The sequence below is a fragment of the Balaenoptera musculus genome, chromosome X, assembly GCF_009873245.2.
Source record: "Balaenoptera musculus isolate JJ_BM4_2016_0621 chromosome X, mBalMus1.pri.v3, whole genome shotgun sequence".
In the NCBI taxonomy this organism is placed as follows: domain Eukaryota; kingdom Metazoa; phylum Chordata; class Mammalia; order Artiodactyla; family Balaenopteridae; genus Balaenoptera; species Balaenoptera musculus.
Genome location: NC_045806.1, coordinates 76,340,147 through 76,361,831, shown reverse-complemented (window position 1 = coordinate 76,361,831; position 21,685 = coordinate 76,340,147). Strand labels below are relative to the sequence as shown.

General features: G+C 35.2%; 1 protein-coding gene across 2 annotated transcripts in view; it reads right to left on the bottom strand.

The window, feature by feature from the left end:
* PCDH11X (protocadherin 11 X-linked) overlaps window positions 1-21,685 on the bottom strand; it is a 663,037-nt gene that overhangs the window by 599,273 nt on the left and 42,079 nt on the right. The window contains exons 3-4 of one of the 2 annotated variants that reach the window (XM_036841165.1): window positions 5,540-8,035; window positions 1,478-1,996 (exon numbers count right to left, since the gene is read on the bottom strand). In XM_036841165.1, the coding sequence (XP_036697060.1) occupies window positions 1,952-1,996; window positions 5,540-8,035 (2,541 nt within the window). In that variant the 3' untranslated portion in view covers window positions 1,478-1,951. Of the gene's footprint in view, window positions 1-1,477; window positions 1,997-5,539; window positions 8,036-21,685 lie in introns of those variants that run through there. The other variant, XM_036841163.1, reaches the window with a different exon arrangement.

The following is a 21,685-nucleotide window of genomic DNA, read 5'->3' as shown; positions in this document are numbered from 1 at the left end:
ATGAAGCCACACTAGTTTATCATGGGACATGTGAAGTATTGATTCATTTTCTTGGGCATCATAATTTTTTTCACAGTTAAGTGAGACTATGGATTTTGGAAACTCCTACTCTTAGTACGTCTTGGTACCTGCAGGGCACTGACTCTAGAGGTATAATAAGTTGGCTCAATTTTGACATTCCTTGAAATTAAACTGAAATATTTAGTTTATCAGGAAGAAATAGGGGAGAGATTATAAAGTTACCCTATATGAATAACTTTCACAAAGGTAAAATTTAATTTTAAGTATTTTTCTACAATAGTTGTTTATAAGTATGTAATACAATATCGTAATTTACATGACATTTCTCATTACCAGTAAAACAGTTACACTTACAGTCATTATAATTAACTAAGTAATGTTTAAAAAGCCAGATAGCAAGCATGTTCAAGGAACTTGACATTATTGGAGGTACCAGAGATTCTGTACTGAGTAAATAGGAATGCTAAATTTTAACAGAAATCTTTTAAAAATATTGCCTATATATTAAATATCCAAGAATTACACTAATTTGAAATGCTAAATAGAGCATAAGTCTCTTCTAAATACCTTTACACCAAGGAACACTTCAAATAATACACTAATTTAATGCACATACATAATAGACCAAATCCTATCCACACTTTGCAAGGTAAAATGATACACAATGAAGCATTTGAATGAGAATCCAGGAAACATATGTTATGTCGTGATTATAAAGGTCCTTTATACTCCCTTTTAACCCCAAGAAATCACGCTTCTAAAAAAATTCTGTTAGTACTGTTAGTAAGTCATAAGCAGCTTAAAGAATACAATGTAAAATTGGGACACATCATTCCTTCCTCAATAAATTTAATGTACACCAAATTTGAGGCATTTAGTCATTTGTGTAGGAAATTGATTAATCAACATATTGTGAAGAATGAGTTAAAGGCCCAATTACTCAAAGCAATGAAATATATTCAGTAATTTAATGCCAGAGATATTATGTAGATCTATTTAGCTGTTTGACTCTAGTAGCTTATATTTTCCTAGGTAGTTTCAAAATTAAGATAAAATCTTTCAAAATATCCTATTTAAATCCTTGTCTCTACTTACATATGAACGGAATTACATTTCACTATATAACAAACATCAGTACTTTTTTTCCCCAAAATATCAGGGAGTATAAAGAACTTTACATTCTTCTTTTGATAGATAAAAATAGAAAAGAAAAACTTCTTTCTTTTTCAGTATTTATAGAAAAAAAGAAACATGAGTACAACAAAAATAATTTTTTAATGATTAAAGTAGTGGAACAACATGATTACAATCAACATAAAAACCCATTAAAATTATTTTATATCATCTAACTTTTCAGCAGTGATGGATAATTATAATTATTTTCTCAACAACACTATAGTAGTGAATATTTTCCAAAAAATGATCTTAAGTGTTTTTTTTGTTGTTGCTGTTTGTATTTTTGATATTAAAGAAAATCTCTTGCCCTTGGATACCTTTCAGAGGGTAGCTTGGATAGTTCAGCTTCACTTCCAAACTCCCGGAGATGATGTTTAAATTCTTCAGCAATCAGACAGGGCAAGTAATTCCATGTTTCATGATTGATACATTAACCATCAGTTTGTACATCATGACACATTATATTACATCACACTTGTTGGCATTCAGAGGAAGCAAATCGAGAAACAGCATGATAAAACTTTTTTTTATCACACTGCACTGTTCCTTCCACAAATTTAAAATTTCGATTGCAAGATTACAGCTAAAGTAAGCATGGTGTTCAGTGGGACATAATTTTTAAGGTGGTTTTTGTTTTGCTTGCTTTTATAGTGGGAAATCCAGATTACAAGATAAATGATCTTAGCCAAATTTTGAAATCACAAATCATTGGAGTTTTTTGGAAGGGGAATAGAATTATGTTGTTCCTAGAAAGTTATATCTCACTGTAGATTTCAATAGTTGATGTCCTGGAATCAGTCTAGGACAAGAAAAATAACATGTTATCAAAATCAGATGGTTGTGTTCTAGGAGTCTTAGTTGCCAAGCATGCTACATGGCTAAAATTCACATTGCTAAAATACAGATGCACAATATCAAGGTTATGGAATGTAACAGTAGTAAATACCAAGCCTATTCCAAGCTAACTCAGACTCCTCTTACCATTTTGAATCCATGTATAATACCTACACTCATGTAACCATGAATTATTTCTTTTTGAAATGAAGTACCTCAAATACATGACTAATACAGTGACTTGTACACAGAAGGCCCTTTCAAAATAGTAAGTTCATTTTTGTTCCCCTATTTTTCAAATGTATAGTCTTCACAATATTTTAATGGGAGAACTGTGTTAAGCAAGATTTCGTTTTGGCATTGTATCTCTTTTATACAACAATTATCAAAATTGATTCTAAAATGATTATTCTTATTGTTTTTCTAGAATCGCAGCAAACACTATCTGCTTGCTCTGAAAGACGTTAATATAAAATACACTGTAAGATCATCTTTTAAATTTCATGTTTTAATTTCTACTATAATATATGCATACAAAAATGCCTTCCAGAATACTTGTAAAAATTTATATCAAAGAGGATCCTCATATTCCCCAGGTATAAATGGTTTTGTGCAATAGATACATTTCTATCTAACGAATGTTCCATATTTTTTCAGAACAAGAGTCAGGAAAAAAAACTATAGAAAATATTTGATTCCCTTTTTAAAAACATGAAATTATTTATAAATCCCCTTATATCTTACTGCCTCCTAGAACCATTTAATATCTTCACTTTCATATTTCTATTCAGATGAGTAATGAACTAAACATAAATATCACCCTAAACCCTCCTTTTGAAAATATATTTCTCACTTTGTTTAAAATCAATTGAATATAATTCTGCCTTCTGATAACAGTAATATTTTATTCCACTGTCAGAATTTCCTTAAGGAACAATGAATTTTTATTTTACTGGCTGACACTTTTCCCCATTATGTATGATGTTTCTTTAAAAAGAAGACACCTACTGTATTTGAATTTTTATAAATACATGAGTTCTTTTTCAGTGCTCACTTAACTTTTTAGCATTCTGCAACATCAGTGAATATAAGATGCCTCTCCTGGCATTAATCAGAAATTGAAGCGTATACAGAAAGGGTGAAGAACATTGCAAATGTAGCACAAAATACAAGGATTCAAATTATTTTTAGTATCACATTAGTCTACCTAAGTTCACCAATTCATGTCCAGAAGATATTTAGTAATTAATCTGAAACATCTGTGAACCAATGACATAAAATATACAATTTACCTATTTTTTTTAAGATGAGAAAAAATAGAATAAGTCATCTGAAAACTCATTGATTCTAAGATACTCCTTTTAGCTAATAAAAACCAAATGATAACCAAGAATTTATTCTTATTAGCATTTACTTTCCTTATTTTGCCTATCTCATGAAGTTATTGTTCTGTGTTTAGGAAAAGACTTCTTAGCTAAATAAAATAAAATACCTGAATGAAAAAGTTATTAATTTTATTGACTTTCTCAGGATTACAAAATATCAAAAAAAAAAAAACAATAAAAGAGGAAGATATTTGGAAAACACTTCAATTTTTTCCTTCATCTATGCCTTACTTACTGTATGTTCATGTCCTCATGTAAAATAAGTCTAGCTCTTAAAACATCTCCATGCTTTCAAAAACAGTTGAAACCAGAATTTGCTCTTCTAACTAACTTCACAAGCCAATCTATTAAAAATGATGCTCTGCAAAAGTAATTCACAAACCCCACCCTTTGTATAGATTTTTAAGTGAGTCACAAATTTAGCCCTGGGAAAAGTGCTATTAGGATATACAACACACATAAAGTGCTATTCATAAAGAATACTTTTCTGTTGAGAAATGTTTCCAAAAAACCAAATGATAGCAATGAGAATTAGAAAATGAGAGCACCCTTTTTAATAGTTAAATAAAAACAAAAACATACCATGATGATATTAGGCATCTGTTATGTTTGCCACCCATTTAAGATCCACCTTGGTCAGAAACCATGGGGCTCATGTGAACTGTAGAAATAACCACTGCCCTATAAACTCATTCAAAGCATAACAGAAACTCTCCACAAAGAGAGTAGGGTTCTATTTTACCATTTGCGATAGCATAATTATGAACCTATTGTAACAAAAATGCACCCACAACTGAATTAGTATCTTACTTTCACTGTGTGATTAAGAGAGAAAGGTTAACGTTATTGTATAATTTAACTATGCAAATCCATGAGTGACCTCAATTCTTAAAAGCATTTCCTAAATTATGGTAAATTATTTTCATTGTTATTTTGAATCCTGATAGACTTCTTTAATATCTCTAACTTTGGTGAGAGGAAACCTATTCTGACTTTCACATTACTACTATTTAATTAAGCCTAAATAGGTTTTCAAAAGCTTTATTCACTGAAACTGATATGAAGACCTTCTTAAGAGTAACACAGACAAAATAATAAAATCAACATGCTGCATGACTTCTAGAGAAAAAATGTAGATAAATTCTATCACTTAACTTTATTAAGGAAATAAAAATACTTAAATCATTTAATTTAGTTATGAATTTCTAGATACATTTTTATTCATTTCTCCATGGAATACAGATAAAAAAGACTGTATAAACTCTTGTTTTCATAAATTTATTGGTTTTTAAATTATTGTATACAGATATCTTGGGTCTTAATATATGCATAGTTTCCTTCAGGCCCATTAGAGAAAGCAATCATATTTCATTTTCCAAAACTCATTATCTCTTAATAATGTCTCCTGAAGGGTTCTTAATACCTTGCATGAATATGCAAATACTCAAATGGATATCTAAAGTAGAGATCTCATATATATTTCATTCTCTGGCTTGAAGGTGAGTGTGAGTAGCGTGACTTCATTTTCCTAATCCCATTCTTGCTACATTGTGTTAATACAGATTTATGAACCAGAAAAATGGTGAGTTCCTAATCTGAAAATGACACTCTTTTCATTGTGGGGGTTTGGGGGAATGGTGGGTAGGGAGGATATCTTGATGCTATTTGATTATCTTGGGTAGACACAGATTTTCCCAAGTGAACCTGAAAGTCTCAATACCATTAAGTATTAAGACCTGCTTATCACATTCCAAAAGGCTTTACTGTGATGTATCTAGCCATGACTGTTTTGATCCTCATGCACACAATTGTACTGAGGATAGTGCCATGACCTTTTATTTTGGAGTTTTTCCAGTATATTCTCTAGCAAGAAGTGTCATACTGCCATCTACAGACAACACTGTCCCTATTATAATCATCATTCCTCACCCAATTTTCCTCCAATCAGGAGTCATTTTGTTCTGATTTTCTACCAAACTTAAAATGAATCCATATATTTATTCAGATACTTCTGCAGAATATGATCATTTTGATCCCATGTTGAGTCAGTAGATTCTGTAATAATTGAAAATAATTAAAAAAAATAAAGTTAGAAAGGTTACTTAGAAAGTTGGATTACCTACCGGTCTGGTGTGTACAGACACAGGTGTCTTGAAAGTTGTCACTGGATAGCTGCACTCAGAAACGCTGTAGGGATCAGAACTGCTGGAGGAACACTTGGAGATGGAATCACAGCCCACAAAGGTGTTATCAAGAGGCAGTTCCTGGATGATGTGGTGCTTCGAATTCAGGGGAGTTTCCGGCTGGATCTGGAAGGCAGGCTGTGGAGAGGCAGATTTGTAGTGCCGGGCCAAATCAGGGCTGTCAGGCTTGAAAGTTGTAGGTGTAGTGCCCCAGTTGTACTTGCCCATGGTTTGCTCTTCCAGTTCAATGGGAAGGTCTAGTGTGACGCTGTTTCCATCATTGTCCGCATCATCTGCCTTAGTTTCTTCAATAGTAACAAAGTTAAGCAGCAAGTTCTTAGGGGTATGCTTCTTCTTCTTCTTCTTCTTTTTCTTCATCATTATCATCTGCCTGTTTTCTGGGTTTGGAGTAACCCATTCGGAATTCTGCTTGTTTTTCTGAGCAGCCTTAAGGTGTGGTGATTGGCGGCATCTTACTACAGCAGTGATGAAAATAACAAGGATGACAGTTATTGTGCCTGCAACAATGGCAACCACGATCTTGACATAGTCACTGGATGGTGAGGATGTGTCAGCTGTCTCAATATTTTGGGTCACTGGTGTTTCAATGTTTTTGCGCACCAATTCATAAATCAGTGTAGCATTGGTCACTGACTCATTCACAAATAGATTAACATTTACAACATTGAAGAGAGAATCAGGTTGTCCTAAGTCCTTAGCTTTGACTACCAGTTTGTGTAAACCAAGGTCTGCAAGGACACATTTCTCCTTCAGTGTAATGTTGCCTGTTGCTTGGTCAATCATAAAAAGACCTTTTGTGTTTCCTCCTACAATGCTGTAATGAAGCTCTGCATTCATGCCAGTGTCATTGTCAACAGCAACTACTGTGAAGACCACTGTGCCTGGATTAGTGGATGGCAGAACCAATTCAAAGGAGTAGTTCGAAGAAGGGACAACAAAAACTGGTTTGTTGTCGTTGACATCAACCACATTTATGGTGACTTTGGCAGTTGAAGAACGTGATACCCTACCACCATCCTCAGCCTTTACATAGAAAGTATAAGATTCTTGTTTTTCTCTATCAAAGGAAATATTCGGTCGGATGACACCAGTCTGTGGATCAATGGTGAAGTCATCATTTGCGTCTAAAATGGAAAGAGTGACTGCAGAATTTTCTCCATAATCAGGATCAGTTACAGTGATTAGTCCTACTGTGCCATGTCTTGGAAGGTTTTCTGGGACATAGAAGTTGTACTCATTGTGAGTGAAAATTGGACTGTTGTCATTCTGATCAAGAACAGTCACTAAGACTGTGGCATTGGTTATTAAAGGTGGCATCCCGTTATCTTTTGCCAGAACCGTGAATGAATATTTTTCCTGTTTTTCTCTATCCAGTTTCTTCACTGCCGTCAGAATGCCTGTACGATGATCCAGGTTGAATTCAGATGGAGCATCAATGCCAAGCAGGTAGTTTATCTCAGCATTATGCCCTGTGTCTGCATCTGTTGCACTTATTTTTGTCAACTGGGTGCCAGGAGAGTTATTCTCAGGAACAGAAAGACTTATGAAAGGCTGAGTGAAAACTGGAGCATTGTCATTTTCATCTTTTACTTTGATGAGGAGCATGGATGATTGATTCAAAGGAGGTTTGCCAGCATCTGCAGCCAGTAATTTAATGGCATATTCTCTTGTGGACTCATAGTCAAGATATGCAGCAGTCTCTAGGAGGAACTGATTACTGAATACTGGCCTCAGTCTGAAAGGGACTTCATGATCTGTAAAGCACGTCACCCTACCATTATGGTCAGAATCCTTATCTGTAACAGTTATGAGAGCAATTTTGGTGTTGAGTGGAGCATTTTCTGAAAGAACCACAGTGCCATTGATTGGATTGATGATATATCTTATGTCAATTGATGGGACATTATCATTGACATCTGTAACATTTACTAGCACCATTGCTCTTGCTGGTATCAATCCACCATCACTTGCCAAAACCAGTAACCTGTGGTTTGGTGATTCCTCCCTATCCAGTGGTTCTTTGATTGTGATAAGTCCAGTGGTGGAGTTGAGGTGAAATAGCCTCTTGGCTATGTTGGAGACTAGATTGCTGAAATAGAAGTGAATCCTGGCATTTTCACCTATGTCGGCATCTGTGGCATGAAGTTGTGTCACTGAAGTACCTACAGGAGCATTTTCTGGTATACTGACTTCAATCTCATTCTCCTTGAAGACTGGGCGATTGTCGTTTGTATCAGCAACACTGACTTGCAAAATGGCAGTACTGGATCTTTGAGGAAAGCCACCGTCTTCAACCTTTACTTTCATTACATATGTATCTTTCTCTTCCCTATCTAACTCCTGTTGAACTATCAATTGTGGCATCTTCTCTCCTTCTGGTGTTTCAATAACATCAAGCCCAAAAATACTTTGACCCTGGAAAACATAGAAGGAAACATTTTAGCTTATGTTATTATTTAATGAGACCAGTTTTCAATTCCTTGAAGTCATATGACATAGGCTCAACTCAGAAATAAGTTCCAGAGACTTGAATTCTAAGTCCCAGCTTCGTCTATAACTAATATTGTCACCACAAACAAGATGCTTAACACCTCTACACATTTGTGAAATTAGAGTGGTGCTAGAAGATGTTCTAAGTGCTTTTCAGGTCATAGCATTTTATGGTGATAAATGTAACATTTATGTGAACTATTAAAGATTTCAAAAGGAAGAAGTATGTAGAATTTTAAAAAGAATTATCACTAAGTTTCACATGGTGAATGAACTTATAAGTGAATTAACAATGGTTACTCCAAATGAATTAAAATATCTTACTGTAGATTTCAGTTGTCTAGGACACCTTTTCACCACCAGAAGTAACAATCAAGTATAAAATATTCATCTAAGACAAAAGTGCATATATCACATCTAATAAATACAGCTAATAACTTTGGCAGAGGGAGAAAATATGCAAACTCTGATAAGAATAAAACCTTGTGTAAAATACATAGACTTTCTTTTTTTGCCCTATAGAAACAGGTGTTAAAAATGAAATTTTTGGGAATTCCCTGGTGGTCCAGTGGTTAGGACTCGGTGATTTCACTGCCGGGGCCCAGGTTCAATCCCTGGTCGGAGAACTAAGATCCTGCAAGCTGTGAGGCCTGGCCAAAAAAAAAAAAAAAAAAAAAAAAAAGAAAGACGTTTTCTTGGAGATTAACAGAACAATGTTATTGAACTTCGAATTTTTTTTTTAACGAGCACACACAATGGACTGAAACTAACATGCCAAAATGTCAAATTGGAAAATATAGCTATAGGAACAGTACCTATATTTTCTTTATGCCTATAAAGTCAGATTATGGGAATGTTTAAAATCAGTTTCCTCTGGTTCTGGCTTCCCTCAAAACCCTCAAGGAAGTGGTTCAATTAATATAAAACTGTAAAATTCTTAAAGTGCTTGGGCTCTCTTAAGTGCTATTGTTTATCAGCACACAGAGGGTCTCATACTCTTAAGTCTTTAAAATAGTCAAATAATTTTGATAAAGTCCAATTTATCAATAGAAAATAAAAAACTTTTAAAGTCCCTTCTCTGAACTACAATAAGATGAGCCCTACACAGATAATCAGTGATCTTGATAGCTGATTGAGGAATAGCGTTGACTGGCTCTCAGGGGCAGTTCTAGCCAGTGTTACCTGTAGCACTTTGACAGAAATGAATAAGATAGAAAGGTACTGGAGGCTGTGAAGATCAGAAGATCTTAAGATTCCTAGTACATGGTTGATTTATGAACCCTTACGTACACACGTACACGTGTGCACACACACACACACATAACCACGCACTATAATTTTAATTCTCCAATATATTTTTTAACATAAAAGTTGCTGACATGTGCTGAAGAACAGTTATTGAGATCTCATCTATGTGCTCTGTCCTGAAAGAACAGGAGAGCATCTGAGGGTTTTTTCTCATTGTTTTGTCATACCAGTGTCTAAAATAAGATCCTAAATGTTAGAAACCAATGAACGATATCAGGTTTTCAGGGACCACTAGAATCTATGGTGAAATTATATGGTCATATTATCTTTTATAACTTATCAAAGTGTTATAATTGCTTACATAAAATCTAGTACAATACTCAAGTACAGCTACATTTTTCCTCATGAATTGCTTGAAGATATTTCTGCATTTTTTGGATTTTTTGTGTGTGTTTAGATTCACTAACTTTTATTCAAATCCAGACCATAATATATCTTGATGGAAGATATTAAATGTTTATTATGAAATTTAAGGTGACATTTCAGAAATATTAATTAAAATCATCAGTTTGCTTCAATGTAATTTTTAAAAAAATTCCTATGAGGTAACCAATGTGTATTAATCTTGGTTTTAATTCATAAACTAAAATGAGCATTCTATTAATATTTTACTTATATAAACCAATAAACAATTTGCCTTTTCTTTGCCAAGTAAAACATTTTTCATGTAATATCTAACTACAAGTGTGAAAATTAGCAAATCTACTTTAAGAAAAAAAAAGAATTTTACAACAATAATATTAAATATACATACAGTATTTACTATTATAATTTGATTTAGGTAAACTTAGTGATTAATGATAACTTTATTTTTGTAATGATATTTCAAAAGGCTTTTAGGAAGGTTCAAATCTGGAATGTCTCATCTGTGGGTAGAAAAAATAGCTTCTGAATTGAACTTCACAGAAATCCATGGCATATAATACAATTCTGTTAATTCTTGGCATGCCAATATTCAGTGCCTAATATGGTCACAGCATTCTTCTAGGCACTCGGGATATGGTGGTAAGAAAAAATATTTTGCTAATGTAATGGAAATTAAATTTTAGCTAAGATGAGGGAAAATCAATAGCAATCTAAGTATCTACTGATGTTGACACTAATAGATTTATGTTAATTGAAAATAATTACATTTTTAATAAGGGCTATAAAAGTAGATTATAAAGAATTATTAGAGGTTATATAAGGGGGAACTAGCATATATAATATAGCCTAAAAACAACAAGTAAATATCTTAAGTTCTTGAGTTTCAGACTCAATTATCCAATTTATGACTATAATACATCTGGGGAGAAGAATATGCTAGTTTTAATGTTTAATTTTATTCATTTATGTTTATGTATTTTGTGGTTGTATATTTAGAGTTTAGTCTTATGTGTTTGCCTGAATTTTGCATTGACCTTTGCTTTCCCAAGCAAATGAATGCAGGGTTATGTCAGTTGAAAAACCCAAGAACAGCATGTTTGTGTCCTTAATTATTTTATGTGAAGTGACAGTAATGTTAAAAGATAGATTTTTCAAATTTTCAAGATGATAATGAGATATACATACCAGATAATGGACAATGTCCATGCTGCTCTTCTGTCTTCTATGACTTCTCTGTCCAATATGACAGTGATTAGTCACAAGTATTTACATTTAAATTTTAATTAATTATAATTAGATAAAATAAAAAAATCAGTACCTCAGTCTCACTAGCCACATTTCAGTTCTTATAGCTACATCTGAGTAGTGGCTACTGCATTGGACAGCACAGATATAGAACTTGTCCATTATTACACAAAGTTCTATTGCACTGGACTGTTCTAAGATGTCACATTTTTCTTTAATAAAAATCTATGTTCAGGTCAGGTGATTTTGTACATACCACCCCCGCTCAGATATTTAGAGCTCTACAAATGACTTGCTAGTTTACATATTTAAATTTCAGAGTGGGCATGAAGATGGCGGAAGAGTAACATGTGGAGATCACCTTCCTCCCCACAAATACATCAGAAATACATCTACATGTGGAACAACTCCTACAGAACACCTACTGAACGCTGGCAGAAGACCTCAGACCTCCCAAAAGGCAAGAAACTCCCCACGTACCTGGGTAGGGCAAAAGAAAAAACTGAGACAAAAGAATAGGGATGGGCCTGCACCAGAGGGAGGGAGCTGTGAAGGAGGAAAGGTTTCCACACACTAGGAAGCCCCTTCGTGGGTGGAGACTGCGGGGGGCAGAAGGGGGTAGCTTTGGAGCCACAGAGGAGAGCACAGCAACAGGGGTGCAGAGGACAAAGCAGAGAGATTCCCGCACAGAAGATCAGTGCCAACCAGCACTCACCAGCCCGAGAGGCTTGTCTGCTCACCCGCCGGGATGGGTGGGGGCTGGGAGCTGAGGCTCCAGCTTCAGTCGGATCCCAGGGAGAGGACTGGGGTTGGCTGCGTGAACACAGCCTGAAGGGGGCTAGTGCGCCACGACTAGACGGGAGGTAGTCTGGGATAAGGTCTGGAACTGCCAAAGAGGCAAGAGACTTTTTCTTGCCTCTGTATTTCCTGGTGCACGAGGAGAGAGGATTAACAGTGCTGCTTAAAGGAGCTCCAGAGAGGAGCACGAGCTGCGGCTATCAGCTCGGACACCAGAGATGGGCATGAGACGCTAAGACTGCTGCTGCAGCCACCAAGAAGCCTGTGTGCAAGCACAGGTCACTATCCACACCTCCACTCCCGGGAGCCTGTGCAGCCCGCCACTGCCAGGGTCCTGTGATCCAGGGACAACTTCCCCGGGAGAACACATGACACGCTTCAGGCTGCTGCAACGTCATGCCAGCCTTTCCTGCCGCAGGCTCACCCCGCACTGCGTACCGCTCTGTCCCCCCGGCCTGAGTGAGCCAGAGCCCCCGAATCAGCTGCTCCTTTAACCCTGCCCTGTCTGAGTGAAGAACACACGCCCTCAGGCGACCTACACGCAGAGGTGGGGTCAAATCCAAAGCTGAACCATAGGAGCCGTGCGAACAAAGAAGAGAAAGGGAAATCTCTCCCAGCAGCCTCAGGAGCAGTGGAATAAATCTCCACAGTCAACGTGATGTACCCTGCATCTGTGGAATACCTGAATAGACAACGAATCATCCCAAATTGAGGAGGTGGACATTGGGAGCAAAGATATATACATATATTTTTTCCCTTTTTCTCTTTTTGTGAGTGTGTATGCATATGCTTCTGTGTGATTTTGTCTGTATACCTCTGCTTTTACCATTTGTCCTAGGGTTCTGCCAGTCCATTATTTTTTTGTTTGTTTGTTTGTTTTTTTTTTAGTATAGTTTTCAGCGCTTGTTATCATTGGTGGATTGGTTTTTTTGTTTGGTTGTTCTCTTCTTTCTTTTGTTCTTTTTAAATTACTTTAAAACAATTTTTTAATAATTATTTTTTGTTTTTTATTTTAATAACTTCTTAATTTAATTTAATTTAATCTTTTGCTTTCTTTCTTTTTTTTTTCCTCCCTTTTATTCTGAGCCGTGTGGATGACAGGCTCTTGGTGCTCCAGCCAGGCATCAGGGCTGTGCCTCTGAATAGGAGAGCCAAGATCAGGAAATTGGTCCACCAGAGGCCTCCCAGCTCCATATAATATCAAGCGGTGAAAATCTCCCAGAGATCTCCATCTCAACGCCAAGACACAGCTCCACTCAACGACCAGCAAGGTACAGTGCTGGACACCCTATGCCAAACAATTAGCAAGACAGGAGCACAACCCCACCCATTAGCAGAGAGGCTGCCTAAAATCATAATAAGGTCACAGACACTCCAAAACACACCACCAGACGTGGACCTGCCCACCAGAAAGACAAGATCCAGCCTCCTCCACCAGAGCACAGGCACTAATCCTCTCCACCAGGAAGCCTACACAACCCACTGAACCAACCTTAGCCACTGGAGGCAGAAACCAAAACAATGGGAACTACGAACGTGCAACCTGCGAAAAGGAGACACCAAACACAGTAAGTTAAGCAAAATGAGAAGACAAGGAAACACACAGCAGATGAAGGATCAAGGTAAAAACCCACCAGACCTAACAAATGAAGAGGAAATAGGCAATCTACCTGAAAAAGAATTCAGAATAATGATAGTAAAGACCATCTAAAATCTTGGAAAGAGAATGGCTAAAATACAAGAAACGTTTAACAGGGACCTAGAAGAACTAAAGAGCAAACAAACAATGATGAACAACACAATAAATGAAATTAAAAATTCTCTAGAAGGAATCAATAGCAGAATAACTGAGGCAGAAGAATGGAGAAGTGACCTGGAAGATAAAAGAGTGGAAATAACTACTGCAGAGCAGAATAAAGAAAAAAGAATTGAGGACAGTCTCAGAGACCTCTGGGACAATATTAAATGCACCAACATTCGAATTATAGGGGTCCCAGAAGAAGAAGAGAAAAAGAAAGGGACTGAGAAAATATTTGAAGAGATTATAGTTGAAAACTTCCCTAACATGGGAAAGGAAATAGTTAATCAAGTACAGGAAGCACAGAGAGTCCAATACAGGATAAATCCAAAGAGAAACACACCAAGACACATATTAATCAAACTATCAAAAATTAAATACAAAGAAAAAATATTAAAAGCAGCAAGGGAAAAACAACAAATAACACATAAGAGAATCCCCATAAGGTTAACAGCTGATCTTCCAGCAGAAACTCTGCAAGCCAGAAGGGAGTGGCAGGACATATTTAAAGTGATGAAAGGGAAAAATCTACAACCAAGATTACTCTATCCAGCAAGGACCTCATGCAGATTTGAAGGAGACATTAAAACTTTTACAGACAAGCAAAAGCTAAGAGAAATCAGCACAACCAAACCAGCTTTACAACAAATGCTAAAGGAACTTCTCTAGGCAGGAAACACAAGAGAAGGAAAAGACCTACAATAACAAACCCAAAACAATTAAGAAAATGGTCATAGGAACATACATATTGATAATTACCTTAAATGTAAATGGATTAAATGCTCCAACCAAAAGACATAGACTGGCTGAATGGATACAAAAACAAGACCCGTATACATGTTGTCTACAAGAGACCCACTTCAGACCTAGGGACACATACAGACTGAAAGTGAGGGGATGGAAAAAGATATTCCATGCAATTGGAAACCATATAAACATGGAGCAGCCGTTCTCATATCAGTCAAAATAGACTTTAAAACAAGCAGTATTACAAGAGACAAAGAAGGACGCTACATAATGATCAAGGGATCAATCCAAGAAGAAGATGTAACAATTGTAAATATTTGTGCACCCAACATAGGAGCACCTCAATACAAAAGGCAAATACTGACAGCCATAAAAGGGGAAATCGACAGTAACACAATCATAGTAGGGGACTTTAACACCCCACTTTCACCAATGGACAGATCATCCAAAAAGAAAATAAATAAGGAAACACAAGTTTTAAATGATACATTAAACAAGATGGACTTAATTGATATTTATAGGACATTCCATCCAAAAATAACAGGATACGATTTCTTCTCAAGTGCTTATGGAACATTCTCCAGGATAGATCATATCTTGGGTCACGAATCAAGCCTTGGTAAATTTAAGAAAATTGAAATCGTATCAAGTATCTTTTCTGACCACAATGCTATGAGACTAGATATCAATTACAGGAAAAAAATCTGTAAAAAATACAAACACATGGAGGCTAAACAATACACTACTTAATAACCAAGAGATCACTGAAGAAATCAAAGAGGAAATCAAAAAATACCTAGAAACAAATGACAATGAAAACACGATGACCCAAAACCTATCATATGCAGCAAAAGCAGTTCTAAGAGGGAACTTTATAGCAATACAATCCTACCTTAAGAAACAAGAAACATCTCAAATAAACAACCTAACCTTACACCTAAAGCAATTAGAGAAATAAAAGCAAAAAAAAAAAACCCCAAAGTTAGCAGAAGGAAAGAAATCATACAGATCAGATCAGAAATGAATGGAAAAGAAATGAAGGAAACAATAGCAAAAATCAATGAAACTAAAAGCTGGTTCTCTGAGAAGATAAACAAAATTGATAAACCATTAGCCAGACTCATCAAGAGAAAAAGGGAGAAGACTCAAATCAATAGAAATAGAAATGAAAAAGGAGAAGTAACCACTGACACTGCAGAAATACAAAAGATCATGAGAGATTACTACAAGCAACTCTATGCCAATAAAATGGACAACCTGGAAGAAATGGACAAATTCTTAGAAATGCACAACCTTCTGAGACTGAACCAGGAAGAAAGAGAAAATATGAACAGACCAATCAGAAGCACTAAAATTGAAACTGTGAATAAAAATCTTCCAACAAACAGAAGCCTGGGACAAGATGGCTTCACAGGTGAATTCTAGAAAACATTTAGAGAAGAGCTAGCACCTATACTTCTCAAATTCTTCCAAAATATAGCAGAGGGAGGAACACTCCCAAACTCATTCTATGAGGCCACCATCACCCTGATACCAAAACCAGACAAAGATGTCACAAAAAAAGAAAACTACAGGCCAATATCACTGATGAACATAGACGCAAAAATCCTCAACAAAATACTAGCAAACAGAATCCAACAGCACATTAAAAGGATCATACACCATGATCGAGTGGGGTTTATCCCAGGAATGCAAGGATTCTTCAATATACGCAAATCAATCAACGTGATACACCATATTAACAAATTGAAGGAGAAAAACAATATGATCATCTCAATAGATGCAGAGAAAGCTTTCGACAAAATTCAACACCCATTTATGATAAAAGCCCTGCAGAAAGTAGGCATAGAGGGAACTTTCCTCAACATAATAAAGGCCATATATGACAACCCCACAGTGAACATTGTCCTCAATGGTGAAAAACTGAAACCATTTCCACTAAGATGAGGAACAAGACAAGGTTGCCCACTCTCACGACTATTATTCAGCATAGTTTTGGAAGTTTTAGCCACAGCAATCAGAGAAGAAAAAGAAATAAGAGGAATCCAAATTGGAAAAGAAGAAGTAAATATGTCACTTTTTGCAGATGACATGATACTGTACATAGAGAATCCTAAAGATGCTATCAGAAAACTACTAGAGCTAATCAATGAATTTGGTAAAGTAGCAGGATATAAAATTAATGCACAGAAATCTCTTGCATTCCTATACACTAATGATGAAAAATCTGAAAGTGAAATTAAGAAAACACTCCCATTTACCATTGCAACATAAAGAATAAAATTCCTAGGTAAAAACCTACCTAAGGAGACAAAAGACCTGTATGCAGAAAATTATAAGACACTGATGAAAGAAAATAAAGATGATACAAATAGATGGAGAGATATACCATGTTCTTGGATTGGAAGAATCAACATTGTGAAAATGACTATGCTACCCAAAGCAATCTACAGATTCAATGCAATCCCTATCAAACTACCACTGGCATTTTTCACAGAACTAGAACAAAAAATTTCACAATTTGTATGGAAACACAAAAGGCCCCGAATAGCCAAAGTAATTTTGAGAAAGAAAAACGGAGCTGGAGGAATCGGGTACCCGGACTTCAGACTATACTACAAAGCTACAGTAATCAAGACAGTATGGTACTGGCACAAAAACAGAAATATAGATCAATGGAACAGGATAGAAAGCCCAGAAATTAACCCACGCACATATGGTCACCTTATCTTTGATAAAGGAAGCAAGAATATACAGTGGAGAAAAGACAGCCTCTTCAATTAGTTGTGCTGGGAAAACTGGACAGCTACATGTAAAAGAATGAAATTAGAACAGTCCCTAACACCATACACAAAAATAAACTCAAAATGGATTAAAGACCTAAATGTAAGGCCAGATACTATCAAACTCTTACAGTAAAACAGGCAGGACACTCTATGACATAAATCACAGCAAGATCCTTTTTGACCCACCTCTTAGAGAAACGGAAATAAAAGCAAAAATAAAGAAATGTGACCTAATGAAACTTAAAGCTTTTGCACAGCAAAGGAAACCATAAACAAGAAGAAAAGACAGTCCTCAGAATGGGAGAAAATATTTGCAAATGAAGCAACTGACAAAGGATTAATCTCCAAAATTTATAAGCAGCTCATGCAGCTCAATATCACAAAAACAAACAGCCTAATCCAAAAATGGGCAGAAGAGCTAAAGAGACATTTCTCCAAAGAAGATATACCCATTGCCAACAAACACATGAAAGAATGCTCAACATCATTAATCATTAGAGAAATGCAAATCAAAAGTACAACGTGATATCATCTCACACCGGTCAGAATGTCCATCATCAAAAAATCTACAAACAATAAATGTCGGAGAGGGTGTGGAGAAAAGGGAACCCTCTTGCACTGTTGGTGGGAATGTAAATTGATACAGCCACGATGGAGAACAGTATGGAGGTTCCTTAAAAAACTAAAAATAGAACTACCATACAACCCAGCAATCTCACTACTGGGCATTTACCCTGAGAAAACCATAATTCAAAAAGAGTCATGTACCACAATGTTCATTGCAGCTCTATTTACAATAGCCAGGACATGGAAGCAACCTAAGTATCCATCATCGGATGAATGGATAAAGAAGATGTGGCACATATGTACAATGGAATATTACTCAGCCATAAAAAGAAATGAAATTGAGTTATTTGTAGTGAGGTGGATGGAGTTAGAGTCTGTCATACAGAGTGAAGTAATTCAGAAAGAGAAAAACAAATACCGTATGCTAACACATATATATGGAATCTAAAAGAAGAAAAAAAAGGTCATGGAAAACCTAGGGGCAAAACGGGAATAAGGACGCAGATCTACTAGAGAATGGACTTGAGGAGACGGGGACAGGGATGGGTAAGCTGGGACAAAGTGAGAGAGTGGTAGTGTATATATGGACATTTATACACTACCTAATGTAAAATAGATAGCTAGTGGGAATCAGTCGCATAGCACAGGGAGATCAGCTTGGTGCTTTGTGACCAGTTAGAAGGGTGGGATAGGGAGGGTGGGAGGGAGGGAGACACAAGAGGGAAGTGATATGGGGATATATGTATATGTATAACTGATTCACTTTGTTATAAGGCAGAAATTAACACACCGTTGTAAAGCAATTATACTCCAATAAAATTGTTTAAAAAAATAAAAATAAAAATAAATAAATAAATGCATTTCATATTATCCCAGTAATTTGAAAAGGCGTTGCCTACATATAAGACATAAATACTTTTCAACAAAGTTTTGGACAGATACCTAAGTCTGATACTAAAGTGTGGTACCAACATGAGCTTACTATCTTTAATGAATGACTATTCCAAGGCTGTTCCTCTGTCTTGTCTCCTTCAGGAATAAAGAATGACTAACACATGGATCCAACATTAGTTCTACCCCATGTCAGTTAGCTCAACTGACATTCAAATCCATAGGAACCATGAAAAAACCTGAAGCTCTTTGTCATATGTTAGACCATGACAAGAAAACAATGGGAAAGATGAAAAGGGGAAATAAAGATATATGGCTTCTTAATTCATCACCTTGCTAAGTTTACCATAGATATTTCCTATATACAAAAAAAATAAAAAAGTTAGAGCTTTGGAATAATTGTAGTATCCTGAATTCCAAACTTACTTAGAATTATTTCCCCCTAGTTTATAGGGAAAAAACCTTGAGAAAATCTTTTGCTATCTCTCCCAAATGGTCATCCTTTGGTGATAGAACTATCACTCATCTGTGTGTCTCTCTCGGTAATTTACTTAAGCCTCTATTACATTAATGAATGTGAGTGTAGGATAAAATGGCATCAAGCTTCGTTTATATGTACAATCTCTAAGGACATAGCACCCAGCATATACAAACACATTAAATAAGCGTTTGTTAGATGAATAAATGCGTGAATTAAAAAGATAATTCCTATTTTAAAAGGAAGAAAAAGAGAAAGGGCAAAGTTTGGTTGTTCTTGTTTTTAATTCTCAGTCTGTGCTTGAATAGGAATATACTGTAATTGTTGACTCAGGTTGCTTTTTTTCTTTTGCTTTAATTAAATTGTCCAGAAAACAATTTCAGAATTATTTTATAAAACAACTATTTTTTTCTGTTAGTGATATAATAAGCTACAGTGTCAATCTCTGGTAAAAATTTATAACCTAGTTGTAAACCTTTATTTTTGGAAGAAATAATGACAAGTACTTAGTTTGGTAAGTGGCCTGTGTACTTAAAAAATACAAAACCCTACATCTGTCAAACACTCATATGTACAAACAAAAAAAAAGAGACAACAAAAACTCAGAGAAGAAAACAACATACTATATGAATTGAATGCAACACATTATATGTTGATTTTGGATCCTGGTGTCTTAAACTAGTTTGATCTCATGTACACAAAATTGCCAATTCTAGTTCAGGTTAAGAAAAAATTTTGGACTTTCTAATAAACTCATGTAATTCAAAAGACTTAATTTCATTTGTGAGTGGCATTTCTTCCTAAATTCAAAAATAAGATTTGAGTTTGCAAATCTAGGACAAAAACCGCTGAAATAAGCAAGATGTTATTAAGCTCATCTGAGACTTTAATTCTTTGTAGGGATTTGTAAAATTAAGGAAAAGAAAGTTGGTGTTGGATATGAAATTCCCAAGAGAAGTATTTTTGCTTTTGAAAAAAATGAATAAGGAATATTCCTTGCCGAATTAAAAGCTATTTTTTTGCCTATTGTTCTGGGAAAGAATTAGCTGAACCATTGTATTAAACTTTAGCATTTTTGACATATGCATGTGCAAGACACCACTTCATTGCCTATTGGAAGGTAATAAATAACACAGCAGTTCCAGAGCTATAAATCTAGTACAGTTGCCCAGAAAATGCATACACTGCCAGTAAGTACTAAAAATAGTTCCAAAGAGATTGGATTCTAAAACTGCTTACATAAAAGCTGTTTACTCTGTAGATCGAGGATTGCTGGGGGAAAGACTAAAAATTTATTTCTGAGCATAATACCACTGCTTGATTTATCAAGAACCAACCTGACTTTTAAAAAAATTATTCTTTTTTTCTTACTGTTACTGATACATCTTTGGGCCAGAGAAATGCCAGTGTTTTATCCATTTGCATAGTTTCAAATGGATAAAACCACAGAGATATGGCTATTTTAGAAAACAATAGGGAAATAAATTTAATATTCTTAATACAAATATAATTGTTACTATAATAAATTTACTTTAATTCCATTAAGAGTTCATTGGTTTGCTATAGGCTGCCTAGAACTACTGAAGAGGATAGCAACTCTTTCTGAAATATTCAACAGTGTGATGTCATTTAGATTCTATGCACTATTTCAAGAACATTTCTTTCAGCACTCATTTGTAGCACTGTCAAGGGAAATACAATAAAAAATGGATTACATGTAAAATGACCTGAGCCGCTAGTCACATATTTGACAATAACCTTGAAGTCACCAAGTCCCTACCTACTTTAAAGTTATATTACAGAAAGGAAAGTCATGTATTTAAGAAAGTATCAACTCTCTTTGGAAGAAAAGAATTTACATTAAAATATTAACAACAGTGGTGTTAATCTTGGCAAAGCCATGCACAAGGTTTAAGATATCACATGTTTATTTTACCTATTTGATATTTAGCAAAGACTATTTAATAGAACAATGATATTGTAGCATATGGTTCTTTTATTTTAATGTTAGTCCCAAGAAAAGTAATTCCTTCTATTGACTTTTTTTCTCTGTTTCATCAGATTTCAACATTAGGAACAGCTTGTTTGTTTTTCCTCTTTGACAAAAGAGTACGTACTCGGGAAGGTCACTGAAAATGATAGTGTCTTGATACTAACTTCTGTCTTAAAGTGTATTCCTCCATTACTTCAGGAAATTTTTGGTGATGTATGATAAATCTATCTATTTCCTTTTTTATGGCCATGTGTCATTGTCACTATTCTGTGTCCTCCAACTAGGAGAATAATCAAACTACTTGATTATATTATTTGGAATAAGCATTCAGATTGAAATGTTTTAAAGTGTTAAATTCATAATGTTATGGGCTGGAACAAAGGAGATTTTTTTTTCACCTTTAAAATAAATATATTTTATTCTTTGCCAGGAGACTCCATGGAAAAAGATAAACAGCATATGAACATAGAAAGCATTGTTAAACAATTTCAATGTACAAACAGAGCCAGAGAAAGTGCATCACAGACTTGATAATATATCAAAACAAAAAAAAATTCCACTAGTGCTTAAATGAGAACTAAGAAACTGACACTTGTAT